General features: G+C 46.0%; 1 protein-coding gene across 4 annotated transcripts in view; it reads left to right on the top strand.

Annotated features, from left to right (window-relative positions):
* Positions 1–20882, top strand: part of sash1a (SAM and SH3 domain containing 1a) — a 149921-nt gene that overhangs the window by 104038 nt on the left and 25001 nt on the right. For all 4 annotated transcript variants that reach the window (XM_053444703.1, XM_053444702.1, XM_053444704.1 and 1 more), the window contains exons 2-4: positions 7361–7489; positions 16470–16520; positions 16608–16657. In XM_053444703.1, the coding sequence (XP_053300678.1) occupies positions 7361–7489; positions 16470–16520; positions 16608–16657 (230 nt within the window). The remainder of the gene's footprint in view (positions 1–7360; positions 7490–16469; positions 16521–16607; positions 16658–20882) is intronic.

The following is a 20882-nucleotide window of genomic DNA, read 5'->3' as shown; positions in this document are numbered from 1 at the left end:
CATATGTTTTAGTTTGTTCCCACGTTTTCTGCAGCTGCTGAGCATTCGGTGCACATCCACATTGCGTTGTTTCCTGTGGATGAGGTCACCTGGGCTTTACTCAGCCACAGGTTCAGATTGTTTCTCTGGTCTCAAGTGGGATCTTTTTGTAAATGCACTTTAAATAACTTAAAAGTCGAGGTGCTAAAGAGCAATTGTGCAGATTTGGATTTCCTGAAGTCCACATCAAGGGTTCTTGGATCAGTTATGGTTAATATTTAACATTTAGTTAATCAGGATTTTAATACTGTAAGTTATTGTATTCGTTTTATTGCTCCTCTTCATCATTTGACATTATGAGTGCTCGGTTTTCTTTGTAAACTGCTGTTATTTCAGTCTAAAGAGTCAGATTTGGCCTCACGTGTTTGATCCTTTAAGTGTTTGTGTAACTTTTGAGATGCTGTGTATTGGAACTCCACACATTAGTTCTGCAACACTGCTCTTTTGTTTGGCAGACAAAAGCAGCCTTGGTTTTTTTTTTAACAGGCCATTGGATCTGATTGATCTGCTGACCAAATGTGTTGCAGTCACTTCCAGTCTGCTAAAAAGACGGAGGTGTTAATTTGGTTAGGTCTGGCACTGAAGATGTGAATGGTCTGTAAATGTGTGTGTTTGTGTGTGTGTGTGTGGGGGGGCTGCTGCCCTCTGACACTGGGGGGGGGGATCTGGCTCCCAGCCTCGTAATTCACCTGGATTTATTGCTCTGGAGGCAAATGTCTGCAAAGTCTGTGCTCATCAATAAAGCCTCTCTTGAGCTGAATCACAAACGCATCATTTGAACAGGCATGTCTCACCCAAAAATCTGCCTGAAGTCACCTGCTGTTGTTGACATCAGAATTATGTGTCTAAAGTTAAACTGATCAGGAAGCTGTAACCATCCCAGCTTGAAAACATTGCGGATCATCCTCTGACGTTGTTTTTTAAAATCCCTATCTGTCGTGCCAGCAGACATGGCGCTCTCTCACATTATTCCGAAATCCGTGACCTCAGCTTTTGTTGGAAGCTCGCTCCTCGTGCAGGATCGCTTTACACGTTTGTGCCTTCAATTCGTGGGAAGGCTTAACTGTGACCACCATCCAAACCATACAGATACACTAGAGGTGGGAATGCAAAGACCTTAATTGGTTTTCTTGGCTGCCTCAGAGCCAGCGTCCTTAAAAAGTTCAACAGGTCAGTTTCCTCTTGTGAAGATAAATGCAGCGACTTCACGTAAATGTTGCAGTTTATGACAACTCGTCAATCATTAATCTCTTTCAGTTTCTTTCCTTATGATCAAGAGTCATAAATTGTAATGACAGTGCTCCTTTATAAAGGGGAATTTTGTCTGGTTATCTTGAAATGCTTTGAAGTGACAAAGTGCTCCCATCGTTAAGCGCCATGTGAGACAATTGTTCTCAGCACAATCACCACCATATCTCCCCGATAGCAAACTGGATCTGCTATAAATAACCAATGGTCTCTGACTTTCAATGGCTTTTGTTTTTGCTTGTGAGTCCATGTGGGACCGAATGGCCTTTAAATCTCAGTTTGCCCCGAGCCCTCTGACGCAACTGAATTCACTGTTGCAGATGTGTTTTGTCTTGGCTCCCCACATGTGAGAACAGGTCTACATACTTGCACAGATGGACATCATCCCTCCTGATAAGGATCTGGTCATCGTGTTTACTATACTCTGTCTCCAACCTATATGTTTCAGCAGCCGAGTTCTTAAAGCTCAAGCAACATCGTAGATCGGGACAGAAACGATCACATAATGGCGTCGGCATTTCCACCTTGAAATTTAGTTTTCGTCGTGTTTTGACTGTAAATGAAAGTTCCCTGCAGTCTGCAGTATTTTACGGAGGGGCCCCTGTCTTTGAGGTTAACCATACACAGCAGCCCTGTTGTGGAATGTGTTTAATAAGAATGCCCAAGTAAGCCAGTCATTTATTTGTGGTGGAGGCAAAGTAAATAGCCTCTCAGCTAATTAAGAGTCAAAGGTAGTTTTAGAACTCCATGGCACAGGAGTGGCGGCTGTTCAAAGTGGTTGGATTTACAGACGTCTGAATGGGGATTTGCCTTGAATTCCACTCCATTACTGAGGCTTTTTTCTCTCAGATCTGAACTTTTGCTGAATGTTAAATGAGCTACAATAGGACTACCTCAATGGAAACTCAAAATTCAATATCAGCCTATGGTTTACAATATTTTTTAGGCATTAAAGATCCCTGAAAAAATCCATTTCAAATCATCTTCACTGCACTTCTTGTCCTTATATCTGGAATAACTGATTTATTTCTCAGAGGACAAACGCAGCACAGTTCTTCCGACGTGTCTTCAACCAGGACGAGCTTCTTATCGCGCCTTCTCCCAGCGTAGATGATCTGATCCCAGACCTGGACAGCTGACAACCATCCATTAGTCCCCCTGTGGTTCTCTGAAGGAAATGTCTCATCTAGTTGCTTGAAAGTCCATCTTGAGCCAAGACTAAATGGAAATATTGTATTCGCCTGCGGGGAATCCGCCTCTGTTTGAAGAGTTTTGATTCACACAGCGTGGGTGGGAGTTTGTCCATTTTGGAAAACACTGATTATGTACTAGACGTTGCTTCATCTCTCAGCCCAAGGGTTGGATCCTGTTCTCAAGACTTGACTGTTGATTGTGTCTGGGAAACATATGGTTAGATGATGTGCTGCCTCCAACGTATCCCTTCATACAGAGTGGCTGCATATGCTTCAGTCCCTCTCTGCCAAACCATGGTTAGCCAGGCCACTTCATATCTGTGCCAGATAATGTTCGGTGGATCATAGCCTAATTTTGTCTATTGTTGCCAGGTCCTACTCATCTCTCTACTTTGCTTCCATGCCCTGGCTGGTCTCATCACTGAGGTCACACAGAGATTTGGCAGGTTTCCTCCGCTGGGGTGGCAGAGCACTGTTCTGCTCAAGCCGCGGATATCCTCAGGAAGCGCTCTGAAAGGGTTGGGCTCTGGCCCCTGGTCTTATCCTTCCTCAACAGTCTTCCCCCTTTGGCTCTCTTGGCCGACACTCACATCTTTTAGTCAGACTTCTGTTGGCTCTATGCTTCGTGGAATTTTCCAGTGTAGTACCGTCAGGATTTTTGAGAATTACCGCAGCTGGGTAACACAACATGATCCATATGCAGCCATTTATCTTATACCTGAGTTCTTTCACCTTTCTCCCCTGGTCCGTGTAAATTCCCGCCGGGCATAAAAGCTGCGCTACCTTACCATTCCAGGAAAATCTTTAAGGGAATGGACCTGGGTGGAGTGAAGGGTCAATTACTTGCATTTATGTTTTACTTTTATGATGAGGCGATCTCCGGAGAGTTGGATTTAATCTGGTGTCTCCAGGTAATTCCCTTCTTGACAAACACTAGTCCAGCGCAACACAATACGAGCCAGTTGGATTTAATCTGGTGTCTCCAGGTAATTCCCGTCTTGACAAACACTAGTCCAGCGCAACACAATACGAGCCAGTTGGTGGCAATTTCAACCTGCCTCTCCCGTCCTGAGGTTTTCGTAGCAAATGAAAGTGATCATACTACAGACATTCTAGCGTTACATCAGTTGCATGGCCCTATTGTAAAATGTTGTCATTGTTCTCTCCCCTAGAGAATGAACAGTCACAAGGCCGGCCCTGTAACAATAGTTAACGCTATTCATCCCGTATGTAACTGAGCCCCAGTATGATGAACAGCCCAGTCAGGAATGTGAACCTAGAAGTAAGATCAGAGCAAACCCATTAGGCCCCGAGCTAATGGCTTTCAGCCTTTTTTTAATGTATTTCTTTGCGTTTTTTGATAAACAGACCTTTTCTTTCAAACATGACGTGGAAAACATGAATTGAGTGTAATTTGATTAAGAGATTAGCTTCTGCGCCTTGGCAGTGATTCAGTGAAGTATGCGAGCAGACCCAATTTATCAGGGCCCTGCATACTGGCAGTGGAATATTTTAATAACTTAACAAGACATCGCTTAAGTAGTGGGCCACTCAGAGACTCCATAATTCAAAATATCAAACAAGACTTTAGTATTTATTAAAGTCTTTCGTTTTCTAAAGATGATAAACCTTAGGATATACGTCCAACAGATTTTCTTGACTAGCTTCACTAAATCAAAGAACGTATGCCCACAGCTTATAAATCCAGTACATTAACTAATACATAAGCACGTTCAGATCAATGAGCAGCACCCTGAGATGGGCAGTTCTCTTTTTCTCTGCTTTGAATGGCTGAAAATAGTTTGAACACATTTAATAATCTGTCAAGATAAAGTATATAACAGTAGATACCTTGATTATTACCATGAACATTTACTTTGGAAGGCATTAGATATAAACGTTTTAACTGGTTGCAAAGTATTTCCTCTTCGATAAATTGAGAGAAACCACAGTATTAAGAATGCCAGGAATGTCATGCTAATTGATTAAGTGAGGAAAGGCTGCTGGAACTTTATCCTGTTTCCATCCTCACGCAGGCAGCTATACTGACTTTTGCAAGCTTGTACATTTATATTATATTATTAAAGATGATCATTTTTTTCAGAGGAGATGGAGGCTTAACTTTAGTTTCATTCTGGCATGGCTGCAAACGGTCTCCACTCCTCTGAGGCAATCTAGGATCAGCCTTGTATAAATCAGTATTGGCCTATAACAGTTTCTCTGTCCTGAGTCGTACAGAAGTGTCAACGTTTTCTTCCTTGACACATTTCCGCTGCACATTGGGAGTAGCCATCTTCATGTGCACTCATTTATCGTAAATACACACACACACACCGTTGCACATTCTTGCAGGGGTGTTGTGTATTCGAATCACCATTGTTGCTATTGTTCCAGTCCAAATGGGGAGTTGGCCTCGCTCACGTCCAGGGTGGAGTGACTGTTACATCAGTTGCACCAGTGTTAGTTTCCATTGCAGACCTCCATGCAACCAGATGCTCTGTATTGCTGCTTCTTTTTCTCGGTAAAGTGGATTTAAAGCGGTATTTACAGAGCGATAATGTATTTAAAGGCTATTGGTTAGTGCCTACACACACCAGCCTGTATGGATTTTAGGCCAATGAAGCTGTGGTGGATTTATTACTCGTGCATTGAATCACCGCTCCCAATGTTATCTCTTCTCAGCCTCCAGATGTTTTGTCCTTCTCTCACCTCACAGCTGCTGCAGTCTCTAGCCCACAAATCATCCCTTGTCCAGCCTCCACTGCTCCCCCCCGCCCCCCCTCTCCCACCCCTGCCCACATTTCTGAACTGGATGTGTGGACCTCTGTCAGATCCCTGCACACTCTTCCACCTTCACTCCCACGTTGACAGAATCCCTCAGAAATGTGGACTAGGAGCCGCTGTGGACAATCCAGCATCCTCAGCAAACTTTCACTTTTCCTTTTAACTCTTTCCCTGCTGTTACTCGGAGGCATTTGCACTGTGTATTTCACGTGCTGTCTCACAGTGGATGTACATACACTGAGCATCAGCAGGATCCCTTTACACTGTGGTGGTGGTGGTGGTGGTGGAGGAGGAGGTGGGGTTGGAGCTTCAGCTGTGTTGTTCTCCCCCATGAGCTAATGTCACTGGAGAATTGGAGGAATCTCAGTTATCTGCGCACACACATGAAGCTTTGTGCTCACGTGCACGGATGCAGTCACAGACACGACATCCATCTGAAAACACTTGTGGCTTTACCTGTCGACAGCTGAGGTTTATATCGAATGTTCCCCCTGGGAGCCTGGGGCAGGAAGGTTGATTTATGAATTCTGCTGATGCATCCCGACATATCTATCACTGTTAACACACATGAGAGCTGGTGTAATCCCAGGACAGGGTTCAATCTTATCTCCCGGATGTCAGCAGGATCGTGGCATGTTTGTGGTGATTAACACATCTTGGGTTTTTGTAATCAGAGCGTGTTCTCAGTCAATGTGAGGAATGCAGGAGAAAGCATGTGTCTGCTCACAAAGTGTTTCCACTGGGGATCCCGGTCATCTCAAACCATATGTCTGGCCGGAGCAAGATTTCTCAAGTAATCAGTGGGAGGACGGATCTCGGCCAGCCGATCTGGACTTCTGAGACTGAGCATGTGTGTTTGTTGGTGATGTTCATCCCACAGTTAATAATCACAGTTTCATAACTCCTCTGAGCTGGGGTGTATAGGCCTGGCTTGCCTCAGTTTGTTTTGGTCCGATGCTTTTGAAATCCCCTGCATGCACGCATGCACGCATGCGTGCGCATGCTAATGCATGTTGTCCCGGACTAGACACAGATCTCTGAAGAAGGCCCTATGCCCCTGTGTGTGTGTGGCACTCACGAACACACACAGTGATCCATTCATCTGTGGCCTGGCACCCAGATAGGGGGTCCGGTTGAGGAAGACAGGGACTGAGAGAGACTGTTCGGACCCTGCACAGTGACTCCATGCTAGCTGTCTGCCTGGCACAGATTAGATCAACACTGATGAATATTCAGCGGTCGGCCTTCACTGCCAGAATGGCCTCCTGTCACTTCACACGTATGACTCGACAAGACAGCCTTCTGAAAGTCTGAAGGAATCATTTCAGTTTTCCATTTTTTTTCAAAGACACATTTTTTCAACTTTCTAAAGTGGAACAGAGACTGATGTAAAAGGATCTGATCCCAACTAACTTACAATAATCCGGCTCCATGAAACGAGGCCTGAGTGTTTGCTGACTCATTTCCATGTAGTTATGACACTATTAATGTGTCCAGAGGTAACCCAGAGGCCGATCCCTGGGCATTATACTCAAAGGGTACTCTGATAGCTGACCCATTGCTGTTTGTCGCACAGTTTCCTCCCTGAATCCTAAACACAAATCTTCAGACAAAGACAGGAACTGTGCTGATCTAAACTGCGGCAACCCGGAAGAGTGTGTTTGGTTTGGAGTCCAGTGGAACGTCTGAGGAGGTAAAGGGCATCTCAGATATGAGCCTCGGCGTAGACAAAACCTCAAAACAAACCACGGTGCGCCAAAGACACTCGCTGAATGAGGGAGCTGATAACAATCAATTTATGTTCCAAATACACAGACCTTTTATTGAGGGGTATTTTTAGGTTTTTGTGTTTGTGTTGAACATGTAAGCTGATCGGGGAGTGGGAACAACACATGCCTGCAAATGTACTATAAGGTGATGAACTTGATCAGGATTTTCACGTTTCTGTGGCACAGATTTCATTTTGAAGTAAAGTCCCGGATCACTGTTGGAAAAACAAGTCCAAATGGAGATTTTGCATCAACATCTTTTTATCTACTTTCTCAGGATGTTGTCGGTCCCTGGCTGACCTTTTCCCTCTCTCTTCCTCTCTCCAGGATGGTTCTCTGGGCAACATAGATGACCTTGCACAGGAGTACTCTGAGTACTACAACACCTGCTTCGGTGACGTCAGCGATCGTGTGGAGGAGCTGCGCAAACGACGAGTTTCCCAAGAGCTCGACATGGTAAACGCATGCTCACACACACACACAGACACACACACACTTTCTCACACACACTACAACAACAACACCACCCTTTCCCCCTCATTCCTCAGCCCACAGGCCCGCAGATTGCTTCAAGCATTTCTTTGCAAATCCGTTAATAACTACCTTAAAAACCCTCTTTACGAGCACCGTGTAATTTCCACAGTCTTAACCAGCAACCTGGCACAGAAAAAAATATCAACAGAAGGAATATGAATGTGTGCTAAGGTTTAACGGTTCAGTGTGAAGGATTTCGGTTGCATGCAGTGGTGCGGGCGCCAACTGTAAAACCCCCACACCTCAACTCACCCTCCCCTTCATCAAGTGCAGGACAACCCATGATGGTCTTCTGGTAACATCAAAACGGGAAAGGTCTTCTTCTGTTTGCAGCCGGTGTTTGGTGTTTCAGTTCTGAGAGATATGAGCACAACATGTCAGACTGAGAGGAAGAGGACCCACTCTCAATTTAATGTAAAGGTCTTTTCTTTTTTAAGCTTACGAAAACACAACAGATCTCAGAGACTGGACCTTTTTAAGACTTTCACCAAAGGCAGGACACATTCTCCGGATGTGAACGCGGTGTTGTTGTGGAGGCTCCTGGGGGAGTTTCGGGGGGGTCCTTTTCATAAGGATGTAGGCAAGTGGGGCACCCCCTCTGGTTGCCAAGCTGCAGGCAAACGTTTGAAGGAATGCTGCTGGTGCTGCCACTGAAGGCCAACATACAAAACCAGAGCGAGTGCCGAGCGCTATGCTAACCTCATATGATTTATTCATGGCGAATTTAAGTCGTTTGAAGCATTAGAAAAAACAAATAAATGCAAACAAATAGCCTCCTCTCAACCCTTTTCCCATTGAAGCTCCAGATTTGGCTCACATTGATATCAGGTTACCTCGGCTCTTCTTATTTTAGCCTCAGTTCAAAAAATTCCCTTATTTCTGTCTGTCATTACTGGTTTTCTAGTTTAGCTGCAGGCCTCCTCTGCTTGAAGACGGGCCATATGGTTTTGGTTGGGCTGACAGGTACCGCTCGGGTCGATAGCTGATTTATTTTGCCCTTTCCTGTAATGGCTGCAGACGACAGACATCCTGTTCTCACAGCTCGCAGGGAGAGGGCTGTAGATGGGTATAGATGCATTTCCACCTCAAATCATAGGTTAAACATTTTCTCTGTGTGGCTGCAGACTTCGATCTTTTCTGTTTCCCCTCACGTGAGTTTTCCAGTAACGATAAGGAATATCTCTGGATGTTTTATAGTTTGGGAAGATCTCGTCCTGAGGAGATAAAACGGGGGAAGAGGAAGCCGATTTTTTTCAGCCTGCGTAGAACAAGAGAGCGAAAGAGCTGAGTGGGCCCTGAGCCTGAAGCCCGGCACATAGGAGGAGGATAAGGATGTGAACAGAGGAAGACGGAGGGAGGAGGATGAGGGAAATGAAGAGGAGAATTGGTGGGGGGGGGGGGGATGTGTGAGAGCCTGCAGCTGTCCCGCCACTCTGCAAGGTTTGGCACCAACAGAAAGAAGGGAGAGGTGGAAAAAGACACGAAGGGAAGGAATATAGGTCAGACAACACCTTAGTGAGAGCTCTCAGAAGCGCAGCATCAACCCACGCTGCGTGGAGCGAACTTTGACTCACATTTTGGTTCAGTACCTTCTCTAAATTTAGGTTTGGGGAACATTCAAGTCTACTGCAGCCTTTTTCTCCACCAAATCCCTTCACTCGGGCAGCGTCGTTCATTTAGCTTGATTTTTTTCACCAGACTCGACGCCATCATAGTATCAAAGGGTGTGGCACAGTATCTGTAGAACTAAATTTTAAAATAAAGGTGGAGGAAAAGGGCAGAGGCTCAGATGAGCTGACAGCTGGATGAACACCCCAGTCAGAAAGAGCAGCGAATGGCTATTGCAGCTTGTGAAGTGTGTCCAGAAATCTGTGGCTGCAAGGCAGCGTCATGCAGCCGTCTCTCCGAGAGCCAATAGAAAAATGGTACGAGAAAGTCACAATGTCTGAGATCCGCTTTAACGGGAATACTTGAGTCAAGTGGCCCTCCTTAGGGACGTGGCCTTTAGGGAGAGATCTGTCACTTTTAAAGGGTACAGGATGGTGCCGAAGCAATCAGGCCTCTGCAAGAACAAGAACAACTCCCTCTCCGGTCATTGTATCTTTGTTTTGGTCTCTATAAAAATGTCCCAGTTAATCCAGATCAGCTCTGGTCAGCATGGTCGTACGAGTCTGAGGGCAAAGTTCAGCCCAACTTTGACCTTTCCTGGCTTCGCACTCAAACGTTAAGAAGAGGCAGAGGTTGAAATAAAGGAGGTCACAGGGCAAGGGCAAACGCATACGAGAGGAGTGCAAGGTTCACCTTTCATGACTTTTGGGACTTAACTGGGAAGCTGATAATCAAATTTGGCAGTTTAGTGTCCAGGGTCACCAGAGAGAAAGGAGAAGAGCTCTTATTAAACTTTCTCAGACTCAGCAAACGTAAACATTGTTTTTTCCCATGCACGACATATCTGACGTCTCTCCTCTCTGTCTCGGTTGTGGTTAAATGTGAAGCTCTCCCAATCAGTAGCTGACGACAGAGGCTCTCTGAGAGATGACCGTCGACGTACCCGTTTCCTGTTTGGTCTCCACTCGGTCATATCTATACATCTTCGTGTTGGCTTTAAGAGTAGCAGGGAAACAAGGGGTTAAACCAACATCCTCCCTTTTTGGGAATGTGACCAATGGGTTAGCGCTGCCATGCGCAGTTTCCCAGCGCCTCTACGGACAACAAGCGTTGGGACGGCTCTCGCTGGCATGCTGGTTTGGTGATGCACAAAGCTTATTGTTGGAAGTGACAGGAAGTATTGAAGAGGAGCAATGAGTTCAGCAACTTCGACAGATTCAAGTGACGGGTCAGTGAAGGGTCAAAAGAGCAAAGATTACCATTAAGCCCCAGGTATGACATTTCCGATTCATCCTTTGAGCAGGTTTATCTTGTGGACAATTGATGATGTGATTGCTGTCAAAATAAGTTGTATAAATAAGTGTATAATCCTTGTTTCTTCTACCTATTTAACAAATTACGAAGACATCAAGCATGACGTGAATCTGTTTACAAGCATATCATTCAATTTCCACACATAATTACAGAGCTTATAAATGTTTTACAAGTTCCTCTCAATATCCTTTTCAGCCTTTCAGAAACTTTCAGAAGATGCTTTTAAAGAAAATACTTTTGTGCTATCTGTGCTCGTCGTGCTATTTAATCCTTTAATTTGGAATAGGTGTATCAGTTCAGGCAAAAAACCTTTAAGCATTTCTCATTGATCTATGAAGACGACACGTCTGCCAGGCTCAAACGTTCCCTTATGAATAATTATCTTAGAAATCAACAAAGATGTTTAAGAAAGTGTTTTTTTTTAGTTTTAATGTAATCTTGCGAACACAATAACCTCCTTGATGGAGGAAATAAAGGTTCAACCCAAATTTAACCCGCTTGAATCTGAAGTGACTAAAACACTCAGATGTGCATTAACTTACTGTTACCACCATGTATTTTTACTGCTGGTGTGACTGTCTTTGCAGCTGAGCGTCCAAATAGACTCAGAAACCAGATGAGGGATCTGCAGACATGCAGAGACTGGTTGGTAGATAATCGTTCATTGCCGAGGGAGAAAAACATCAAACTAGATGTTATCGTCTATTTCAAACCGCTGTGGTTACACAAATTAATTACATTGCAATAGATATGCATCATTTTGGAATTTGTGCTTGTAAGAGGATCAATTTAACACATTTCTACATGCTGTGAATCATAATGAGACATTGAAACATTAATCGCTGTTAATGTCCTTCAGGGTAATTTTAAGAATGTGGGCAATAAACAGGCGGTGAAGATTAAACCCTTTTACCCTAAACCCCTCAGTCACTGGTGACTTCTTAATTGAAATACTTGAGAGGGCGAACGGCCTCAGCTGGTGTCACGTCGACCCGCTCCCCTCCGGAATGCTCTGTTATGGTTTTCTAGCTGAGTGGCTCGACAGGCGGGGTCAAGACGCATGTACAGACTCGTGTTGTGTTTTGCCACGAGGTGAGGACCAGTGTGTGGCTGATGTGCTGACGCCTGCATGAACGCTCTCCCGTCAAAGTGTGCCAGTTCAGCTGGGTTAAAACTACAGTGCAGAAGAAAGACAAGCGAAGTTGTGAATTCGGCTGATTATTTATTCTTCCCATTCTTCGGGGTTTAGCTTAGAAATGTCGCAAGTCAACAGCGGGGCGTGTTGTTAAAAGATTACTTTCAAGTGATGTGTGCATAGCCCCGTTATTGGCATAACCCTTGTGGAAAGCAAGTGGTATATTTGTAATTGTACTGTATGATTTATTAGTCTGTATTTGGATCCCGGCTGTCATTGGAATTTGTAATAAGTTTGGTATTTGTCTTGAAATACCGAAACAATAATGATCCACAAGGCCCAGGAATGCTCCGCACTGTAGGCACGCAGGCCTGCTGTGCTGCAAGAATACACACACACAAGCGCACACATGCACACACTCTCTAAACTTCTGGAAAGGAAGTGGATAGAGGTGTGACTGATGGTTTTCTGTCTCTCATAAATTAATTTAAACATGGAGCAGCTCAGACGTGACACAGACAGACTGGTTTACGCTGCTCACTGAGAAAATGAATATAACCGTGATTGCGTGTGCGTGGTATCATAAGCGAATGCATTCCGATCTTTCCACAAGATTTTTTTTAATGGGCCAGCTCTGCAGGATTGCACGCGGCCCTACCGGTCCCACAGCTAACGTCTTTTTCATGCATTCCTGTTGGTGCCCGTCCCTCACCATGTGCAGTCCCACCTAGCGGTACTCGCCCACCCGGTTTTATTCAACCATTCCAGTTGGCATAAATCCACTAAGCCACCTGGACTCCGGTTCTGCCGCATACATGCCTACGTTTGCCTCTGAGGTTGGCAGTAGCTTTGCTGTGGGAGCTCATGTCTGTGGTGGGCCCTGCAGTCGTGTTTGGACCGAATGCTGCTATTCAGCACTCGTGTGTATTTCCATCCTTTCCCTCTCATTAACAGAATCTGCTCCTGCAGCAGCAAAACAGAATTTAACTGTAGTTTCTGGATTAATGATGGAGAGCAATGCAGTGATTCGACTTACAGCCACATTCTCGTGTGTGTGTGTGTGTGTGTGTGTGTGTGTGTGTGTGTGTGTGTGTGTGTGTGTGTGTGTGTGTGTGTGTGTGTGTGTGTGTGTGTGTGTGTGTGTGTGTGTGTGTGTGTGTGTGTGTGTGTGTGTGTGTGTGTGTGTGTGTGTGTGTGTGTGTGTGTGTTGGGCCGATTCAGTTTCCCTGTCGGCCCACATCGTGATCCTCATTAGCCGGATCTCTCTCTTGTATGCTCCCTTACTGACTTCTTTCATTTTAACTCAATTCAGTCACGCTTAAACAATCAAGAGTTGTGCGTTTGCATCGCACTCGCACGCATATCTACACACTGAGAAGATTGTGCACAAACAAACCCTTTGGACATCTGGAGGAAAAGCCCATGCACGCGCCTACATGCCAATTCAGGGTAACTGGGGCAGTATCTCAAGTTGATGCTTGCAAGTTCATGTAAAGGATAGCATAGTCCCTGTGGGAGTGTGAAAACTGAGGTTTTCACACACACTACCCCTTCCCCCAAAAATGTGCATTGATCAGATATTCTCTTTCAGAAACTGTGGCATGTTCTCCACCGTATTCGTCTGCTTCCCCATTAGCGGTGCTCAGCTCTGAGAGAATGTCCCCATGTTTACCCTGGGAAGCTTTTACACAAATGTCCTCTATCTGACAAGTTCAGGCGAACGGGATGTAGGGCCTGTTTGTTTTTCACCGATCCTCTCCTTGTCTTTTCTCGCCATCTCGCTGCCTCTTACCATGTCGGAGTTGACTCGCTCACACGGCGGGTAAGGGGAAGCTGAGGAGGAGTGGGAGGAACAGAGAGCTGCTTTGTATCGGCCCCTTTGAGGCTCTATCTGTGGAAGTGGAGGCGAGCTTTGTGTGTGTGTGTGTTTGTGTAGGTGCTCCTTAGTTTGGGTACCTGTCTTCGGTGGCATGTTTGTGCCCATATCAGGGTCTGTGTGTGTGTGGTGTGATTTAACAGTGTGGCTGTGTGTTTTTAAAATTAATTACACCCAGTTGACCACCAGCAGGTCTGAAATACCGACTGTATCAAAGAGGATGTGATAGCAGAACTGCCACTACCTCTGTGAAAGTATCCACAAGCATGCGAGCACACATGTTGCTCATTGTGCGTCCCCTTCTTTATGTGTTTTCCAGCACGCCCACATCATTGGGCACAATGCAGTTGTCTGACGGCTGCCGAAGCTGTGTCTCTCTAAAGGATATCTATTTGTCTTGCATAAGCTCTGCCTCTGCCAAACAAAAGGCACACCGGCCTGTCCCAGATTTTCCTTGTGCACAGCCGGCGCAATGTGATGAGAACAAACACTGCACGGCTGCACGCCTGTTGGTTTAAGCTTTTATGACCTTAGACAGGTACCTGCTCTCTGACTTATGGGAATCCCTGTATTCCCGGGGATGGACGGATTCTATTGGGCCCTTCCTGCGTGGCCTGATCTACTCCCCCCACCCAAAGAAAAAACGTCCGGACCTGGGCGTCTGCCTGCTTGATTGCTGTAACAGACAAATAGATGAGCAGGCAAATGAACTAGGAGGACAAGCAGTGCTGAGGTTAGACTTAAAGTCCGCCAGTCTGTCTCGCTGACACCTTCGCACTCTGTCTTCAGGTGATTACAGCTGTGATAAGTGGAGGGCTCAGGCCAACTTTGAGGCTTTTAGCCACCTCAGCACTTCTCTGCTCATTTGACCCGCAGCCTCCAGGCTTTTCAAGAGCTCTTAAGAGGGTATGTCACTCCTGACCAAGTCCTTAAAGTATTACTCATGCTTAGTGTGCAAGGGCGTGGAAGCATCGTGCTCCCTACCCCAAAGCTGTGCCACAGAAGAAAAACAAGGTCAAACGTGAGGTCGCTCTGATTAGAAGGAAGCATGATGTGAAGGAGGAGTCATGCATACGGCTTCCTGGGACTGTCGTCTTGCGATCTATTATCTGGATGTGCAGAGCAAGAGGATGATGCATCTTTAAGTTTCCTATTCCTGCTTTTCATTTGGGGGAAACTCCAGATTCCATTTGTCTTTCGCTTTGTGACAGCAGCCAAAAGTCTCTGCGACTGTTTTCAGGAATGTAGCATTCGTCAACTTGCTTCCTCTGGGTTTTGTAGCCGTCGTCACCTCGCTAATGTCAAATCTTTTAACCAAGGATTCTTATCTTTTAATAAAATAACTAGTTTAAATGCTCCTGAAGCTTTATAATCCGTATCAGATGAAGAGGTTTTAGCTTTAACCATCTTCAAGTCTGATAGAAAGACGTCTCTGGTCGGCTCTTTGTCATATGACACCTCTAAACCCTTTGTCAACCTCATACCAGGGACGGTTTTGTCTTAATCTCCTTGCTCAAAAAGAATCTGCAAGAAACAAGAAACAAAGAGCAAGAGTCATTCCAATCCTTCTTTGAAAACATACGACACATGATGACACACATTTACCGATGTAGATATAATCACAGACAATGCATCATAAGATGTTTCCCCTAATTCTTCGCCTTCCATCATAACATTTTAAAGTCAGACCGAAAGTGAAATAAGGAACTTGTGTTCAGGGGTTTTCTCTTCTCTTTTGTGAATCTCAACAACAGCATAGCATTGACCCTTGAATATTGGAAAAACAAATAGTTCATTACAAAGAGTATCACTTTAACTAAAAGCCTTTGTGGGTGAACTGGATTTTAGCTCATTCCAAGGCCGTGGATACAGAGAGTAGAGAAGGTTAGGGCTAGAACACATTTCTCATTGTGTACTGAGGTTAATCAAAATGAACAACACTGACATAATGGCAATCTGAAAGTCATGGAAAAATGAAATTCTGGTCTCTTCCCTGAAGCCATGTGCTGAACCCATCTGTTTCCATGGTGCTTTAAAAGCCCACTGTATGAGACACAGGCACTAGGAGTTAGGTAACCTCCTCCACCAGCGAATCAAAAGGCACACCACCGAGAAGCTCTGTGGTGGAGCAGTCCCTCAGAGCTCCTCATTGGCTTTTAACGATCACATGCTGCAGGTCGAAATCCAAGCTGCAGACTTGCTGTGATTTTCCTCTCGTCTTGTCTGTCTGCAGAAGGCTCTGGTTTCAGGTACATCTGTATCTGGATATCTCATGATGTGGACACCTGCTTTAGACATACTGTCGCATACAGACGTCATGACTCGTGAGCGAGGTTGTTGTGGTGTTATTTTCCACTGGTTTTGTACAGGACAGCTCCGGGCACACCACTTTCTCCTCCCATTTACTTCAGTCAGATGAGGTGTGTTTGTGTTTTGAAGACGTTGTGTTAACCAGCTGGTGATATCGCGTGTTGAGGGAGGTGCACACCAGCGCCATTGTAATCACGCGGTGGAATTCTCGATGACGTGGGCACTTTTTTGTCGTGCTTCACTCGGCTGCACCCCCGCCCATCTGCATTCTATAACAGTTCAAACGGGTCTGGCAGGTTCCGATACCTGGAGCAAGACGTGACTTGTCGATGGGAGGGCGCACGCACACACACACACACACACACACACACACACACACACACGTGCCAGTGTTTGTTGTCATGACTAGCGGGTGTGTCTGCATGAACTTGACCGGAGAACGTCTTTCCCACATGAGGGCATTGTCAAACACAGCGTCCACTGTTTCTATAGTCAACTGACCTTTCCTCTCCACATGCACTTGTTTCTACTTGTTTAATCTTTCTATTCCTCTCTTGTTTTGTCCTTTGCTTTTCATGTCCCTGTGTTATTATGTGACTCTGACACCCGACCTTCTTTCTTCTCTCTTTCTTTCTTCTCTCCCCGACATTCTTTTCCAGGAGAAACAGGACTCGAGCAGCACGTCTCTGCAGCTCCGTAATGAAATCCAGGTAGGCAGAGACATTAAGCTCTAGAGGTGTACACATGCTTTGGCTAAAGACTTCACTCCAACATCTGTCCTCTTCTCTCATCCTCAGGAATCATTAGGCTTCAGCAGTGAGGTGTCGACTCCTGAAACAGACAGAAAGTAAGTTCTCTTTTTCTCCCCCCCAGATCATTACTCTTTCACATGATGGTAGCCAGTGTGGAAGCATGAAATGTTCCATGTCGACACAATGTGGAACACAGGCCGGAGTCTGGATCTCATCAAACCGTTTACACGCCTCATGCATCGCACTTCGCCTGTCTGTACGTCTGCACCTAAAGATGGAAGCGGAGCCGCACGCTCATCCAGAGGCAGCTCATGAGGCTGATAGATCTCGTTCCTGACAGCTTGTGCAAAAGGTCGCCCAGCGGCTGCAGAGGTCGCCTCCCCAAGTGGAAACCTCTGAGCTCATAGATGAGTGCGGTGATCGGCGCAGTGTTTACCGACCTGAAGCACAAATGAAGATGCAGATTTTAATATATTGTTACAGTTAATACGCTGGGAAACTGAAAATATAAACAGAATAAGAGGGAATTTAAATAAAAAATACATCAAATTAACGGTATACACTTTAAATTAGTTTGGAATTTTGTGTAATTCCCTAATTTGCTTTTACATAAAAACATCAATGCGACTCGTTTATGAAGATATGATGTTAAAATCATCAGCCAGTTAGCTTCATTATCTAGAAATTTAGCTTTAAGGTAACATGCCAAAACAGCTTCTGAGGAATGCATTGCACACTTCCACCCTCGATCCTTCCATTTATGCACTGCTGCAATCATTTGTAAGAGAAATTGCAAAGGGCGGTTATGATGAAATGGATGAAACGGCATATAATGAATGTTAAAATGAAAGTTGGCTGGAAATGAACTGCCAACATTTAGAGATATAAAACATATGAGCAGCGGTTGGTCCCTCAGTCACAAACCACTGACTGCTTCCTCAGGCCGACCTGCTCTGTCCAGCAGCCGTCCTCTGGCCGTCCACGCTTCCTTCCTGCCTTTGTGTCCATGAAGTCGGGGGGGAGGGGGAGTCGGAGAGAGGGTGATCAGCAGAGGATTACAGCAAAGAATCATGAATGAAAGAGCAGGATGGAGCTGGGCAAGGGTGGGGTTCCTTTTCACTGGTTCCTGTAACACAAAGTGTGTGTGCGCTCACATTTTGTGCACATTTTGTGTGCATTGAACTTCTCCCATCATTTGCCCACAGTGAGATCACTGTAATAAGCGGCTCAACACATTTGAAACGATCCATATTCATTGCACTCGCACACGTTTAGCCGCTTCATAGTCGCTGGGTTTGCTTGGTTTGTGTTAGGAAAGGACAATTGTTTGCTCACAGCCAGATGACGACTGGAGAATAAGATGCAACCAGTTCCTTGGCGGCGATTAGTGGAAATGGGAGCCCTGGTGGAACCACGATCACATGTTCGCCAGGGCCAAAGTCGAAATAAATCTTATCTCAATCTTTCTTCATTTTCTGAATTTGTTCGGCTCCGTCACCTACGCGTGACCCCCCCCGCAGTGGAAATTGTCATGTTCACGTGACCACGTGCGGCAGAGGAAGCACATACCACAGACCTGATCTCTCCTCCTATGGCTGTATACGTCGCTCAGACAGATGCTGAGGATGATGGGAACCAGATGTCCGATTTGTCTGGAATGACGTCTCTCTGCTGTTCGAGGAGAGGCCCAGAAACAGCGCCCGACTGTACTCTTCTCTTTTTCCCCCCTTCCCCAAAAGTATACAGACTTTTTCAGCCACGAGTCTTTTCAGCTGGTCTTTAATCTAACTCGACATGCACCCCTCTCTTCACCTCTGCCACTTTGACTCTTCCCTCTTGCGTTTCAGTCTCTCTTCTTACAAAGCCCCAAGCCCCAGCTCTAGTGTGGAAGCGGGGAAGAGGCGCTCTGTATCATCTTTATCGAATTAACCTCATTTTTTTTTAAAGTTTTTCTGCCCGAGGACAAAGTCTCCTCAGTCCCGCCCCTCAGGACCTTTCTTTCTTTTCTTCGTAATCCATCCTTCACTGCCAGTCCTCGCATTCACCCCATGTTCTGCACTCTATTACACAGCCTATTGTGCACTTTCCACTGCGGTGAATGGGTTCCAGGTAGAATGATTTATCATGCACAGGCAGGCTGATGGACAAGCCCCCCCCTCCCCCCACCACCTCCCCTTCCCGTTCCTCAGACATATTCCTCGCGGCAGCACAATGCGTAAACCCTCGCACGCACAGACACGGATACCTCCATCATCACCTCTCCGCGGGGACAAAAGCACCCAGAGGAGATTACCCAGACTTCAGCTCTGGGCTGTGCCACCCTCTCGTCGGGCACAGCTTCCACAATCCCCCGGTATGCAAGCGATGGTGACGGAGCACTCCCAGAGGGCTGGGGGGGGGCTTTAGGCCGGAGACTTCCTGTTTTTGGAAGGTGATTGCTTGGTGGGCATTCTTGCGGAAAGGGGACCTCATGCTTATCAGCGACGTTAACAGCGGAGGTCAATGGAACCTGATGAAAAGCGTACGTGTGCACAGAAGCGAGACGCCGCGGTTCCCGACTCTGACGGGGACTGAACCAGAGGCATTTGTGCAACTGCATGTAGAATCCAAAGGTTACGCAACTAATAATCAGATGGAAACGTAAGCCGTGCCATGTGAAGAATAGAACAACACTAGCATGCTGGGAAACTAAAGGAGCTTGTCAGCGTATTTAGCCACTTGTGGTTGAGGATTGCAGCACATTCATGGAACCGCTGTTTGCTACAGAGACAGTTACTCAGCAGTGTAAATTTTCCCACACTTACAATGCACTCAAATTATATTGATTTTTTTCAATTTGTGCATTCTGTGGGTTTGATTTTCTATTATACCGCCACGTGACCTTCTGTCTTCCTCTTCCCTGCGACCTCCAACTTCTTCCATGACCCCCCCGAAAAGGTCGTCCCTCTGCTCTTCCTGCGACAGCCGGCCCTGTTGCACGGGGTCGCCGCCTCTCATTGTCTGGACGAGGGCACCGGAGATCCCCCCCCCCCCGCTCCAGGTGGCCCGGCATCGCACCCACGAGATAAACACCCAGTCACCGTACATGTGTGCGTTGTTGTGATTTATGCTGAGCACGGTAAAAATGCACAGCTGTGTGTCCCAACACGCTATGTGCTGGTTTATCAGCTTACCTGATCACACAGGATAGGAGTTTTCTCAAACCTGTGATTCATTAGATAAGTGTCCACGTCAAGGGGTTAACCGTGCTGTCCGCCCTCCGTGTCTGCTGGGACCTGCGTCCTCGTTCTGCTCACACGTACAGAACGTTCATACTAAGATGAGGTTCCCCCTCCTTCCATTCCTTTAAAGTAGGTGGATGTATTGAGCCTGGAGCATGTGCAGGCGACACGTACATTCAGAGCTGATGATGACCATGAAAGACCTCAGTGGACTGGGAAACTATGAATTTCTCTTAATTGTCAGTTATTTATTGTCATTCTTTTTTTTTGTATTCTGTGTTTCTTTAAACTTTTGCAACTTCTGCATATTTTTCCAGACGATTACTCTCAGAATTACGTCTCTGCGGTTGTGAATAGTCATTCTACTCCCAGCTTAATTATTTTGAAAATGACTAATGCTTCACATCCCACTCTCGTGAAAAACACTGTCAGACACATCATTCTCACTCACACTTCCATGTTTGACTCAATCCAGACTCTCGAACGCTTCCAGCATGTTCATTTTTCGAAGTGCAGAGGAATCAGAGGGGGGGGGGGGGGCAAACTTTCACCTACACTGCATAGGGTCGGGCCAGCGTTAAAGACACTGTATGTTATAATAGGCTTTGAATAGAGAGGCTAGCTTATGCTAATGAGACGAGAGCAGTTAAATGTCGCGCGCTCAATGCAAAGGAGCCGAATCGGAATTGAAAGGCATGGCGAAGATTTAAGGTTAAACCAATTAAGATGCCTCGCCGCACAATGCCTGGACCGACCCGCTCTTTGAAACGCATTCAGACTCTTTAAAAATGTGCGAGCGTGCAGATGTGTGTGTGAGAGGGAGAGAGAGAGAGAGGGAGAGAGAGAGTGCATGTGGGAGGTTAATTTATAGAGGGTGGAGGAGGGAGGGGGGGGGGGGAGCAGCCCTGCCACTGAAAAGCTTCTATTGAGTGGGATCTGTTAGCATTAGCTTTGGCCTTAGCCTATCTAAGAGAGAGAGAGAGGGGGGGGGGGGGGGGGTGAGCAGAGGGGCAAACCATACAGGCCTCCATTCAATTAGCATCTCATTATGTTGCCATGGCAGCCGGGCTTTAAGCCGCGCGAAGATTTCCCATCGCAC

Source organism: Pleuronectes platessa, chromosome 17, assembly GCF_947347685.1.
Source record: "Pleuronectes platessa chromosome 17, fPlePla1.1, whole genome shotgun sequence".
Lineage (NCBI taxonomy): Eukaryota > Metazoa > Chordata > Actinopteri > Pleuronectiformes > Pleuronectidae > Pleuronectes > Pleuronectes platessa.
The sequence above is the reverse complement of the archived record's forward strand: the minus strand, read 5'-3'. Positions and strand labels throughout refer to the sequence as shown.